The 14,973-nt window shown below is 41.3% G+C and overlaps 1 protein-coding gene across 2 annotated transcripts in view; it reads right to left on the bottom strand.

The window, feature by feature from the left end:
- rbm27 (RNA binding motif protein 27) overlaps window positions 1-14,973 on the bottom strand; it is a 143,201-nt gene that overhangs the window by 39,553 nt on the left and 88,675 nt on the right. For both annotated transcript variants that reach the window (XM_048603413.1, XM_048603414.1), the window contains exons 19-20: window positions 11,307-11,390; window positions 572-682 (exon numbers count right to left, since the gene is read on the bottom strand). In XM_048603413.1, coding sequence (XP_048459370.1) covers window positions 572-682; window positions 11,307-11,390 — 195 coding nt within the window. The remainder of the gene's footprint in view (window positions 1-571; window positions 683-11,306; window positions 11,391-14,973) is intronic.

The following is a 14,973-nucleotide window of genomic DNA, read 5'->3' as shown; positions in this document are numbered from 1 at the left end:
GATGCTCATACAAGGAATGGCCACTTAGGCTACATGGGGAATGCTCTGGTACCCACAGATCAATGGTCCAAGCACAAATTTGTACCTTCAAAAAGAGACGGAGCAAAACATATTCAAATTGTTTATTTGCTTGCCTACAGTTTACCACAGTGACGATAGCCCCATCAATCTGATTTATGGGCACACAGCAGTTTTCTGTAGTGTACGTGCAACGACAACAAGCATGGTCTGAAAGCTTGTGTCGGTCATCAGTACACACTAGTGCTCAGTCAAGTAACAAAGGAATTTGCATCAATAAGCAAAGTGCACAAATTACAGTTATTTTGCTCTCCTACCCAAAGCCAAATAACTTGGTAATTTTTTTTCACATATCGAAAAACATTACATATTTACATTATACTACTTCAACTACTAGCAATATTGCCTTAAGAAGCAAACACTTCTGATAACTTTTCTATAGTTAAGAGTAGTTCTGATTTCAGTGTGAATTATTTGCCTGACAAGAACTTCAGGAGCACTAACACTACTGTAATATTCCAAGCAGTGGGAAATTCTATGGTCAGTGCAGTACCTCTTCCTTTGTATCCTCCTCCTCCGGTTCTGTTGATACTGAAGGTGCTTTTGGCTTGTACCAGGAGATCTGAAGGTTTCTGCCTTTGAACTTTGCACCCTGGTTGGCAGCCTGTGCACAATTCAGAAACAGGAATCAAAAGTTAGATAGCTCAACCACACAGTCAATTGATGACATAATTTTTAAAAAAATCATTTGAAGCAATCTTTACAACTCTTTCTTCTGAATCATTTTAAAATACAACAAAATAAAACATGTCACAGCAAAAAATTTTATCAGTAACAAGGACAGAGGCAATTCAACTTGCGCTGTAGTATGAAAATGTTTAGTAGTACATGTGGCCAAGCATATGAATCTCAAACAAATATTTACCAATGTGTACGTTCAAATTATGCCTTTTGTGTCTTATGTCTTGCCTTACTCATTAAGCTATGAACTGTGTAATGGCAAAAAGATTTGGAAAGCCTAAGTACAAAAGTCACAAAACTGTTGAACAGAAATGAAATTTGGCTTGAGTTAAAAACACTAAGTTTTCTCTGAAGGGGGATGGAATACAATGGAGTAAAAGTTATGTTACATCAGGTAAAGCTCTGGTTAGATCCACTTATAGAGTACAGTTCTACATTTAGTTGTAGAGTCATACAGTACGGAAACAGACTCTTCGGTCCAACCCACCCATGCCGACCATAATTAGTTCCACTTGCCTGTGCTTGGCCCATATCCCTCCAAACATTTCTTATTCATGTACTAATCTAAATGTCTTTTAGATGTTGTAATTGTACCTGCATCCACCAGTTTCTCTGGGAAATACATCTCGCAAGAATATCTTAGCTTTGCCGGAAGTGCAAAGCAGATTCACCAGAATGACAGCTAGATTAAGAACATTAAATTATGCAAATAAAACCATTAAGTTATGCAAATTTTTTTTTCTGAAGAAGGGTCTAGGCCCGAAACGTCAGCCTTCCTGCTCCTCTGATGCTGCTTGGCCTGCTGTGTTCATCCAGCTCTACACCTTGTTATCTCAGTTATGCAAATAAATTGTGCTGACTAATACAAGACACCTTCAATGCAATGAAACCCTCCACGGCATTTCACAGGGACATTATAAAAATAGCATCAAGTCACACTAGTGGATCAGGTCACCAAAAACTTGGTTAAAGAGGGAGATTTTAGGGGCCACCTTAAAAGGAGGAAAGCAAGGCAAGGAAGCAGAGAGGTGTAGAGAGTATACTCCAGAGCGGGAAATCAAGTGAACCAAAGGGATAGCCAATGATGGAATAAATATTTTTGGAAATGCACAAGAAGCCAGAGTTACAAACATCTAAAAGTTACACGGTTAACTGACATTATGGAGGCAGGGAACGGTAATGCCATTGAGAAGTTTGAACGCCTAAGAAATTTAATCACAATACGTTGCACAAATTATTGAGCATACGGGTGATAGGGAAATGTGGCTTACTGTAATTTAAGGGCCAGATAGAAAAGTTTTAGATGAACCTAAGTTTATAGACAGTAGAATGTAGAAGGCAAGCCTGGAGTGTGATGGAATAGTCTTGGCTTAACCAAGTGTTTAACAAAATGCAAGCAGTATTAAGGGTGGATAGAGAGAAACCATTCTCCTGAAAGGAGAATCCAGAACAGGGTATAGCATTAAAGTTAGTCCCAGGTCACTGGGCAGCATTATCAGGTAACTGCTCCTCATACAGAGTAGTGGAAATCTAAATTGAAACTAGATCAGCCGAAAATCTCTAAACCAAGATTTCATCAGACAAGAATATCATGCGATACAGAATGAAGTGGATAGATCAGGTTTGCCCAACAGTCAGAATGTTGGTCAAAGTACAACACTAAGGGGTTCCAATCAACCCACTCCAGTATTCTAAATACAGGAATAACGATCGGAAGATTCTGCAAGGACATATTCCTCCAACCAGAGGTAATTTCTCTTCCAAGCCTATCAGTGAGGGCAGGTGCCAGAACAAAGGGTGGGCACAAATGAGCAGGAACAGGCAAAAGCAAGCCAACCGAAAAGGCACCCACTTCTGTACAAATTCTGCTGAGGCCAGCTTGGAGTGCACACCACCAAAAGTGAACCAAGGTCAGGACTTGGGTTTTGTCTATCTGTCTCGCTCTGCTCCTTAACAGGAATGGCAAAGGTTTTATTTGTTAGCTCTGCAACTTGGCACTTCTAAAATTGCCATTTTTATTCATTACCCATTAATATTATCAATTTGCTTTGGACTTTTTCTTTATTGAAAGTCATCTACTGTGCCAAACCATGGCTTTCTGAAATTTGCTCTGCACTCATGCCTAAGATTATTTGGAAAGTAGTAAATATTTAATGAAGAAATGAGAGAAACATGAGATGTTTGGAGGCACATCACAGAATCAAAGATATTTAAAAATACAATGCATGAATAGCTCAAACAATGGGTAGGTGAAAGAGAATCATGAATGACTGGCCTTCAGAGCAGGCTACGAAGTCTGGGAGGCTCAATGAAATGAGAACAAAGCAATCACTTGCTAATTGTTTCACAGATAGTAGGAACTGCAGATGCTGGAGAATCTGAGATAACAAGGTGTAGAGCTGGATGAACACAGCAGGCCAAGCAGCATCAGAGGAGCAGGAAAGCTGACGTTTTGGGCCTAGACCCCTCCCAGGGTTATCTCACCTTGTTACCTCACTTGCTAATTGTGGTTGGTTGGCTCGCCGAGCTGGTTCATTGTTCCATTGAAGTTTCATTACCCTGCTGGGTAACATCATCAGTGCAGCCCCCGATGAAGCGCTGTTGTGTTTTCCTGCCTGTCATTTAAACTCTGGTGTCCGTTGAGCTGGATTACCTCACTTCCGGTTTTCCTTCGCAATGGAGTGTATACGGGGTGTGTTTATTGATGGCTTTCTTAGTGGAGTACCAGGCTTCTAGGAATTCCTGTGTTTGTCTCTGCTTTGCCTGTCACAGGATCCTGGTTTTGTCCCAATCGAATTGGTGGTTTGCCGCATCCATGTGGATGGAGATGAGTGAGTATTGGTCGTGTCTTTTTGTTGCCAGTTGATGTTCGTGTACCCTTGTGGTTAATTTCCTTCTTTTTGTCCTATGTAGTGTTTGTCGCAGTCTTTGCAGGGAATCTTGTATATGACATTGGTCCTGTCCACAGTGGGTAGTGGGTCTTCGGTCTGGATGAGCAGTTGGCATAGGGTTGATGTGGGTTTGTGTGCTACTCTGATGCCCAGCAGTCGTAGGAGTCTTGTGGTCAGTTCAGATGTGTTCCTGATGTAAGGTAGGGTGATGGGTGTGTCGGGGCATGTCGTATCTTCCTGGTGTGGTTCGTGTGATAGGCATCTTCTGATCCAGTTTTTAACATAACAGCGCTTCATCGGAGGCTGCACTGACGATGTTACCCAGCAGGATAATGAAACGCCTGCTGAACAATGAGCCAGCTCGGTGAGCCAACCAACCAGAACATCTACAACCAGGGCTACAAATCTACTCTAAAATCTTACTTGCTAATTGTTTCATCTGTAGTCTTGGCTATGCACCCTTATGGAGGCTCAGTACAAAGATCATTCCTCCATTCAGTTTCACAGAATCACAAGTGTTTCAGCATAGAAAGAGTCCATTCAGCCCACTGTGTTTGTACCAGATCTCCAAATGAGCATCATGACTTAATGCCATTTTCCTGTCTTCTTCCCCCACACCCTTCCGCATTTCAATTGAAACAATCACTGGATGCCCTCTTAAATGCCACCACACTTCCAGGCAGCACATCTCAGACCTGAATCACACCTGTGAAAAAAATGTTTTCTCACACATTTTCTTCTTTTGCAAACCACTTTAAAACTAAACCCTCTCGAATGTGATCCTTTTTAAGAAAGGGAGAAATCGTTCCCAATCTGCTCTATTCAACTCTTCATGGTTATGAAAACTTCCACCACACCTCCTCAGAGCCTTTTTCACTACAAGAACAGTCCAAATCTTTCCAATCTATCCTCATTACTGAAGGTTTTCATCTCTAGAATCATTTTTTTGTAAATCTCTTCTGCACTTTCTAATGCGCGCACATCCTTCCAGCACTTTACACAAAACTCCATCTGAGATCCAGCAAGTAACTTATTTCAGAGCAAGGTGAATGAAAGCCTAAGTGAATCCACCTGAATCTCAAAGAGTCAATTCCAAATCTTAATCATTTGTTGCATTAATAAGCATTCTCTCATTTTGTCTTTGGTTGTTTTGCCATTTACTTTAGATCAGTAGCCTCAATGAACTTGAGCTCACCTAAAACTCTGCCATCCCAATTCAGAAAGTCCCTTTCTCCCATCACTCCTGTCCTTATTGATCTATATGGTGTAGTAATGCATCAATTTTAAAATTCCCTTAATGTTGTAATACCTCCACCCGTAGCATTTTCACAGATGATCACTGCTAGCACCTCGGTTATTCTTTACAAAATACTGGTAGAGGTAAGGGCTATTTGAGGCACTGCACTGCCATCAACCCTCTTCTGACTGCTTTGTCTTAGACCACCTAGCAATTATGGTGCTGCATTCTCTACTACTAGAGTACTGACAGAAGAGGTACTATTCTGAGATAACAGGGAAGTTTACTACATGACAGTAATATGTCCAACACATTTGGTCAGCATAATTACAAAGTCCTGAGAGAGCTGCTTCAGATATGTCTGCTTCCTCAAAGCTTGAGTAGAACCTTTGTCTCCAATCACAGACTATGTGGGACATTAGTAGAATAGGTGGAGCCAACATAACATGAAAATGAACCATTCAAGAACCAATACATTATACGAAACATTCCATCCAATAAAATGCAGGAGTGTGAGCACTGCTAACCTGGGAATGTGAACATTGTTCTCCAATCTGAAAGCACCAGGTTCACAACTGTAACTTTGGACACTGCTTGACAATGGCTAAATCAGGGAAGCAAAAACTAGAAGCAGGAGTAAGCCATTCGGGCCTTTGAGCCTGCTCCGTCCTTCAATCTCAATGCCATATCCTGTTCTTTCCCCTACATCCCTTTAAAAATTTAGAAATTTATCACTTTCATGAATATATTCAAATCACACATATTTTCAAATTAGACAAAAAGGAGACAGAATCAAATTACACATATTTTCCAGAAAAACTGTTCATGCAGCTGGCTCTTTAAAAGGACCAATCAGAAATTCCTACAATTCTGGCATCTACCTGACAACGTGGAAAATTGCCCAGGTCTGTCCCGTACACAAAAAAGAAGAAATCTAATCCGACCCCATCACTCTACTCTCGATAATGAGGCAAGTGATGGAAGGTATCATCAATAGCGCAATCAAGCAGCACCTGCTTAGCAACAACCTGCTCAGTGATGTTCAGTTTGGGTCCTACCAGGACAGCTCAGCTGCTGACTCAAGCATGGATGAAGAGCTGAATTCCAGAGAGTGACAGCCCTCAACAACCAGGCCACATTCGACAGAGTGCGGCATCAAGCAGCCCTAGCAGAACTGGAATCAACTGGAAACAGTAAAAACGGGAACAAAAACAAAGTTGCTGGAAAAGCTCAGCAGGTCTGGCAGCATCTGTGAAGGAGAAAACAGAGTTAATGTTTCGGGTCCGGTGAACCTTCCTCAGAACTGGAAACAGTAAACATTCTCCGCTATAGAGATAGTAGGAACTGCAGATGCTGGAGAATCTGAGATAACAAGGTGTAGAGCTAGATGAACGCAACAGGCCAAGCAGCATCAGACGAGCAGGAAAGCTGACATTTCGGGCCTAGACCCTTCCGAAACGTCAGCTTTCCTGCTCGTCTGATGCTGCTTGGCCTGCTGTGTTCATCCAGCTCTACACCTTGTTATCCAACATTCTCCACTAGTTGATGTCATACCTATCACACAGGAAGGTCATTATAGTTGTTGGAGGTCAGTCATTTCAGCTCCAGTACATCTCTGTAGAAGTTCCTCAGGATAGTATCCTAGGCCCAATCATCTTCAGTTACTTCATCAATGACCTTCATTTCAGCATAAGGTCAGAAGTGGGAATGCTCGCCAACGATTGAACAATGCTCAGAACTATTTCCGAGTCCTCAGATACTGAAGCAGTCGATCTTCAAATGCAACAGGACCTTGACTGTATCCAGACTCGGGCTGACAAATGACAATTAACACTCGAGCTACACAAACACCAGGCAATGACCATCTCACCACTGTCCTTGACATTCAATAGTGTTACCATTACTGTTTCCCCAACAATGAACAAGCTGGGGATTACCACTGACCAGAAACTGGACTGGGCGCACCCTGTAGGTACAATGGCTCCTACAGCAGGTCAGAGGCTAGGAATATTGCAGCGAGTAACTCACCTATTGACTCTTCTATCACCCATCAACAAACGCACAGGTCAGATGTACGATGGAATACTCCTCACCTCCATGGATGGATGTCGTTTCAACAACACTGATGAAGCTTGACATCATCCAGGATAAATCAACCACCTGATTGGCACCATATCCACAAGCAGCCACTACTTCCATTAACAACATTCAGTAGCAGCAGTGTACTATTTACAAGATATTCACCAATGATCTTTAGACCTTTCAAACCCACCATTTCCATCTAGAAGAACAAGGGCAGCAGATACATGGGAACACCATTACCTGCAAGTTTCCCTCCACTATCCTGACTTGAAAATAAATTGCAGTTCCTTCATGGTCACTGGGCCAAAATCCTAGAACTGTCTTGCTAAAGATATTGTGGGTCTACCTACTGCACGTGGACTGCAGCAGTTCAACAAGGCAGTTCATCACCACTTTCTCAATGGCAACTAGGGATGGGCAAGAAATGCTGGGCATTACACGAGAGAATAAAAATGTGGTCCAACTTTTTTACTTTGCAAGAGTAAGTCAACACATAGGTGTGAGGGGGTTGGGGTAGAAGAAGTGAAATTTTTAAATTTCCCTTCCTCATAGTCCAGTCCCTAATCCACACATCTCAAGTAAAAATCCATTCCTTCTTCCAAATGCTGGCAATACTGGCACACCACTGTGCGAGATTGCTGTAGAGAAAAAAAAATTAATCAACTGTTAAATAGCGAAGCATGTTAAAAGTTGAGATGCCAATAGGCTGTCAAGTGCTTAGCAGAAAGCTAACTAACAGGCCTTGAGCTTGTGCTGAGCTTCAGTGAAACTGTGGAAATTGCCAAAAGATAGATGCAACAGTAAAACAGGAAACCAAAGTAGCAAACAACCAAAAGGTCAGTAGGACTTGCAGATAGGACTTGTCATTCAATCTGGATGTGTTAGTTTTGACTTAAAAAAATTCATCCATGGGGTATGGGGGTCACTGGCCTGTATTTATCACCCACTCCTTGATATCTCTGAGAACACATTGGTGACTTGTGTTCTTGAAACACTGCTGTCCATGTGATATAGGCAGGCCTACAATGCCCATTTGGAAAGGAATTCCATGATTTTGAACCAGTGACACTGAAGGATATAATTTTTAATTCAGGATGGTGAGTGGCTTGAAGGGGAACTTGCAGGTACAACAGAGATGGTACAACCTGCTGAGCATCACTGGTGGAGGACGTGAATGTGGATGTGGTATTCTCGTCAGAAGGTCAAAAGTGAATACACTTGTTGATAACTGCACACATTTCAGAATCATTTGCAACTCCTAACACACAGGAGATTCTGTCTGCATGTAGAAAGACCCAAACAACATTCTATTTGAGCTGATGAATGGCAAGTAATACATGCATCACTCAAGTACCCTACATTAGATTCTCTCTTGTTGGAGATGATCAATCATATTCCCTCGAGTTTAAGAGGCATTATCATCACCATCTCTGGAGATACTGAATGACTCAAAGGTTGATAGGACCAGCAACATAAAAATTGCAGCTAAGACAGCACATCAAAGGCAGTGAATTTTGTAGCAAATAACTCATGACTCCAAATGTCTGTCCACAATCTATACGGCATAAGTCAGGTTTGAATGGAACACACTCCACTTGCCTAAATGTCTCGTACAAACAAAGTTCAACACTACCTGGGACAAAGCAGTCCCCTTGATCATCAATCCATCATCTGCCTGAAACATTCAATACTACTTCACAGTTACAGCAGCATGTACCATCTAGAAAGTACGCTGCAGCAACTCGCCTCTTTGAGAACATCTCCAAAACCTGACTTCCACTTCTGGAAGAAAATGACAGTAAATGCATACGAATATTAGGACTTGAAAGTCTCCTCCAAATCATTTACCACACTGAAATGGAATTTGTTGACCAGTGATGGTTCAATGCCCTGCAACTAATATGAAAAATGAATTAGGAGCAAGGGTAGGCCATTTAGTCCCTTGAGCCTGCTCTGCCACTCAATAAGATCATGGCTGATCTGAAAATCAAATCCACATTTTCACCCACCCCTGAGAACTTTGCACCTTTTGGCTTAAGAAGAATCAGTTTATCTTTGTCTAAAAAATAATGAAGCACTATTTCAAACTTGTACAGAAAAAGTCCTAAGACACTCAACCTTCATTGGAAAAAAATTCAGTTCATCTCTCTTTTAAAGGAGGACCCCTGAATCTTTAAATAGTAACTCCTAATTCTTCCATAAGAGGAAACATCCTCTCCACATCTATCCTATCACGACATCTCAGAATCCTAGACATTTAAATCAAGTCACCTCTTACTCAAAGTTCAACAAATACAAGCTCAGCCTGTCTACCTCTCCTCATAACAGAGGCTAATTCCAACAATTAGTCCAGTAAACCTTCTCTGAATGGCCCCCAATACATCCTTCCTTAAATAAGATGATCAAAACTGTGCATGATACTCAAGATGCAGCCCATTCTTCTCTGGCTGTTCCTTGGTGTCAAGGATGACTTGCATCCACCCTGGGGGCAGGGGTTAACAGGTGTTGGTGGGTTCTGCAGTGACTATATAATACAATCCTGTAGCTGCAAACTCCACCACAGGTGGGGAGGTGCTGTTCAATGAGATAGTTGGATGGGACCACTCTGGATTCTGCGTGCTTTTTCCACTCTTGCCCTTGGCCTCCACGTGCTCTGCTCAGGTGCTTTTTCCCAAGTTTGTGTTCTAGGGCAAGGGATCCGCATGTGTTGGTGAGGATGTTGAATTTGATTTTGGATGCTTTCAGGGTGTCCTTGCTGTGTTTCCTCTGTCATCCCAGTGATTCCTTACCATGTGTAGCTGAGTTGAACGCTTGTTTAGAGTCTTTGGGTACATCGAACATAGAACAGTACAGCACAGTACAGGCCCTTCAGCCCACAATGTTGTGCTGAACTTTTACACTAATCCTAAGGTCAATCTAACCTCCACCCCTACCTTATATTATCATCCATATGCCTATCTAATAGCTGCTTAAATGCCCCTAATGAGGCCGACTTCACCACCCTCTCCGGCAATACATTCCACGCCTCTACCACTCTCTGAGTAAAGAACCTACCTCTGACATCTCCCCTGTATCTAGCTCCACTCACTTAAACTATGCCCCTTGTAATAGCTACCTCCACCCTAGGAAAAAGTCTCTGCCTGTCCACTCTATCTATACCTCTGATCATTTTGGACACCTCTATCAAGTCACCTCTCATCCTTCGTCGTTCTAATGAAAAAAACCCTAGTTCTCTCAACCTTTCCTTGTAAGGCCTTCCCTCCATTCCAGGCAACATCCTGGTAAATCTCCTCTGTACCTTTTCCAACGCTTCCACATCTTTCCTGTAATGAGGTGACCAGAACTGGGAACATTACTCCAGATGTGGCCAAACCAGGGTAATGTGGCTTGCTCACTGCAACTGGTCGTGCATAATCAATGCCTTGATACTAGCCTGGGAGAGGATGCTCAAATTGATAGAACATATTCTCCCATTCTTTTTATATTCATTTCTCATGATAAATGATAACAATTTATAGGCATTTGTAATTACTTGCTATACCTGCATATTGATATTCTGTAATTCATGCACAAGTATGTCCAGATCCGTCTATATCTCAGAGCTCTGAAATCTCTCACCATTTAGGTGACGTGCTACTTTTTTTTTAAATTCTTCTTGCCAGAATGGACAATTTCCCAATAGTACTCCATCTGTCTGATTGTTGCCTACTCACTTCATGTATCTATAACCTTTTTGTATCCTCATGTCTTCTTCACAACTAACTTTCCTACCTATCTTTATGGCATCAGCAACCATACCTACTGTCTCTTCTCTAAGTCATTTCTATAAACTGTCAACAGCTAAGGTCCCAGCACCAACCCTTGCGGCACATGACTCATTACAACTTGTCAACCTGAAAAAGATCCATTTATGACTCCTCTCTGCTCCCTCTTAGTCAGACCAATTTAGTCAGACCATGCCAATATGCTCCCATCTATACCATAAGCTTTTAAGTTCCACAGTAACCTTTGATACGGCATCTTATCCAATATCTTTTGGAAATCTAAATACAGTATATCCACCAGTTTCCTCTTTGTGAACAGTATGTTGTCAAAGAACTCCAATTGATTGATCAAATAAGATTTTCTTTTCACAAAACCATGCTAGCTTTGCCCGATTAACTTAACTGCAATAGCGACTCAATCCATAATAGCACTGCAGGTGAACCCACACCTCATAGGCCACAGTACTTCAAGATGAGTCATCAGCTTCTCAAAAACAATTAATGATAGAAAATTCTAGCTGGCCTTGCAGCATCACACTCAGCTCAAGAATAGATAAACAAAAAAAAACTTACATTTTCTGCTTCAATTCTTGATTTGAATGCAACTCTAACATTTAACGGAGTATCCTCTTGAAAATCTTCCACTTCTCCAAACTTCTAGAAGAAGCAAATAAAAGATAATTTAAAAAGTCAGATAGGAGTCGGATTTTTTTTTCCCCTCACTGTGTCTAACAGCCTTTGAATACCAGTTTATTGTCTCCAAATAGGTAACAGGTCACAGGTTAGTTTTGGAAACATTAATCTCAAATCCAATTAAACTTTATGTGACGCTAAGGAGAGGTATCTTCACTGATCCTAGTTCTTTTAATGCTTCCAGCTACCTATTCAGGGCAATACACACTGTGTCAGTATTGCAGGATTACTGATCATGTCTTTGGCGCTAATGTTGGGGGAAAATTGAACAGAGTGTAACCTATGAGGCTGATTTTTAAAAAAAATACACTTGAAGAACGTCAAAGTTCAATGGTGTTTAGTTCAGCAGAGCAAAAATAAATTCAAATTATCATTTTCACAGATAAGTGAAACAAAGGAAAAATAGTGAATGATGAAGTAGTTTCCCGGAGTTTAAACATCTGTGTGTAAATGTTTTGAACTCATTAGACTGGGCAAATAGGACTCCGCATAATCAAAAGGACAAATATGAACCCAAAACTATGTACCTCTGTTGGACATGTACTGATTTCAGAGAGCTCAATCTAAATTGTAATTAGAGAGAGATACACAGTAGATTTCATGCCAAGGCTATTTTTTTTTAATGTAACCTTCCAAAAGATATCATTTTATACATTAGTTTAAAATGATCTCACATTTTTGCTCAGCCTATTTATTTTGCACATTAATTATTTTCCTATATCTTTTTTAAAATATTTAGCACCTGATGATAGTAATCCCGTAAGGAGATATTGATTGGAGGAGCAACTCAGCCCTACTTAATAGAATGCAATTAAACACAGCTGAAACTGAATGACAGTTGGGTTAATGACTATTCCCATTTGCATTAATCAGATCACTTGCAGTGTTTAACTTATTAATTCCTTCATGACAACTTCTCTCAATGGGACTTGAGCATTTACTAACATAGCAAAATGACGACAAAGGGCCATACGAAAGAGTTCAGAAGGAATGAAAGATCATAAATTTAATTCCAAAACAAGGTTTGTGGCAAAACCTCCTTTTAAAAACTGCTCAGAGAAACAAATGATCTCTCTGGCATCATATCCCTTGTGGGTAGCAAACATGCCATGCAGTCATGAATGCAGTGAACAATGTAAAGACTACGGGCCTTGACAACATCCCAGCTGTTGTGCTGCAAACAAAATAGTAAGGCATAGATATACAATGTCAGTACAGTAGTAACATCCACCCAGCAACGTAAGGAATGATAGAGGTACAAATGCAAAATGCAGAACAAAATCAGTGCTATTTAGTGATATTTATTCACCAATGACCTGATCATCAATGTTTTTCAAAAGGAACATGGTAACAAGAAACCAATCACTCAACCCTGTTCCACAATTCTAAAATATAGTTCATCATCTCGCTCAAAAATTTATTTTTCCTTGCTACTTCTGTATCCCTTCACATCATTAATATCTAGAAATCCACTGAATTCAGTTTTAAAAATACTTAAATGACTGAGCTTCCACAGCTCTGTAGGATGGGGAATTCCAAAGATTTAATACCCTTAAATGAAGAAATTTCTCATCTCAGTCCAAAATGGTCCATTCTGGGGCTTTACCCTCTTAATCAAGGCCACCTACCCAGGGGAACGACCTTCCTGCATCTACTCTCTTTAGCCCTTTAAGGAATGTTAAGTTTTAATGAGTGATCTCTCGCCATTCTAACCTCCAAAGAAACTCGCCCAGACTCCTAAATCTCTCCTCACAGGACAGTCCTGTCATCTCATTAATTAATACGGTGAACCTCTGCTGTGTGCCACCCTTAAGGAAGGGAACCAAACTGTGCACAATACTTCAGAAGCAGTCTCCCTAAGGTTCTGAACAAATGAAGCAAGGTGCTTTTATCGCTGTCTCAGATCCTCTTACAAAGAAGGCAAACATGCCAGTTGCCTTCCTACATCTGCATGTTAGCCTTCTTATGAACAAGAACAACCAGATCCCTTTGGACATCAGAAATAGCTAAACTTTCATAATTTAAGGAGTATTCTGCATTTTCATTGTCCCTAGGAATGTAGATAACATTTTCAAATTATATTTCATGCTCATGCCCACATACTAAGCCCAACCAAATCGCTTTGATACCTTTTATCATCAACCTCACTGCACACATTCCCAGACAGTATTGTGGTACTTGCAAACATGGATGATCTGATATTCCTCACATCCACTTTCCTGTCTTTTCCCCGTAACCTTTGATTTCCCCTACTGATCAAGGATCTATCTAACTCAGCCTTGAATATATAGAGACCCTGACCCACAGCTGTTTGTGGCTTGGTGTTCCAAAGACATTCAACACTTTGAGAGGAGAAATCCCTCCTCATCTCCGTTTTATATCAGTGCCCTTTATTCTGAGGCTATGCCCTCTAGTCCGAGACTTTCCAATGAGAGGAAATATTCCCTCAGCATTTACTCTGTCAAGTTCCTTGAAAATCCTTCATGTTTAAATAAGATCACATCTCATCCATCTAAATTTCAATGAGTTGAGTCCCAAACTGCTTAATCTTTGCTCATAAAACAGTCCCTATTTCATGTGGCCTTATGGTCTTATTGAAGGAATGGATTTGAGACAAACATGCCACTTTGATCCATCTAATTCCTAAAATCGTCTGCTGAATTCCTCTGCTAACTTCCTCATGCGGCATGGGAATCTTCTGGGTGGAACAAAAACAGAAGTCGCTGGAAGCTCAGTAGGTCTGGCACCAAGTGTGAAGAAGAAGTCAGCGTTAACGTTTCGGGTCCGGTGACCCTTCCTCAGAACGGTTCTCAAACTCAACTAAACTCACCACATAAATACAGTGCTACAAGAGTAGGTCAGAGGCAAGGAATCCTGTGGTGAGTAACTTACCTCCTGACTCCCCAAAGCCTGTGCCCCATCTACAAGGCACAAGCCAGGAGTGTGATAGAAAACTCACTACTTGCCTGGATGAGTGCAGGTCGAAAAACACTCGAGAAGTTTGACACCATCCAGGACAAAGCAGCTCGCTTGATTGGCACTACTCCACTCATACATTCACTCCCTCTACCACCGATGCTCAGTAGCAGCAGTGCGTACGATCTACGAGATGCACTGCAGAAATTTACCAAAGATCCTTAGACAGCACGTTCTATACTCACGACCACATCCATCTAGGTGGACAAGTGCAGCAGATATATGGGAATACCACCACCTTCACATTCCCCTCAAAGCCACCCACCATCTTGACTTGGAAATATAATCGCTGTTCCTTCACTATCTCCAGGTCAAATTGCTGGAATTGTATCCCTAATGGCATTGTTGGTCAATCCACACCAGGTGTACTGCAGCAGTTCATGAAAGCAACTCACTACCACATTCTCAAGTGCAACTGGGGAAGGGCAATAAATGCTGACCAGCCAGGGATGACCACAGCCCACAAATGAATAAAAAAAAAATCCAAATCTTTGTGGGGCCATCTCTCAACTTAACCGCTTCAAATCAGCTTGGAGGATTAGTTCACGATCAGCACCAGAGAGTTCACCGA

The sequence above is a fragment of the Rhincodon typus genome, chromosome 12 (assembly GCF_021869965.1).
Source record: "Rhincodon typus isolate 14 chromosome 12, sRhiTyp1.1, whole genome shotgun sequence".
Classification (NCBI taxonomy): Eukaryota; Metazoa; Chordata; class Chondrichthyes; order Orectolobiformes; family Rhincodontidae; genus Rhincodon; species Rhincodon typus.
Note: the sequence above shows the minus strand (reverse complement) of the source record. Positions and strands in the feature narration are given on the sequence as shown.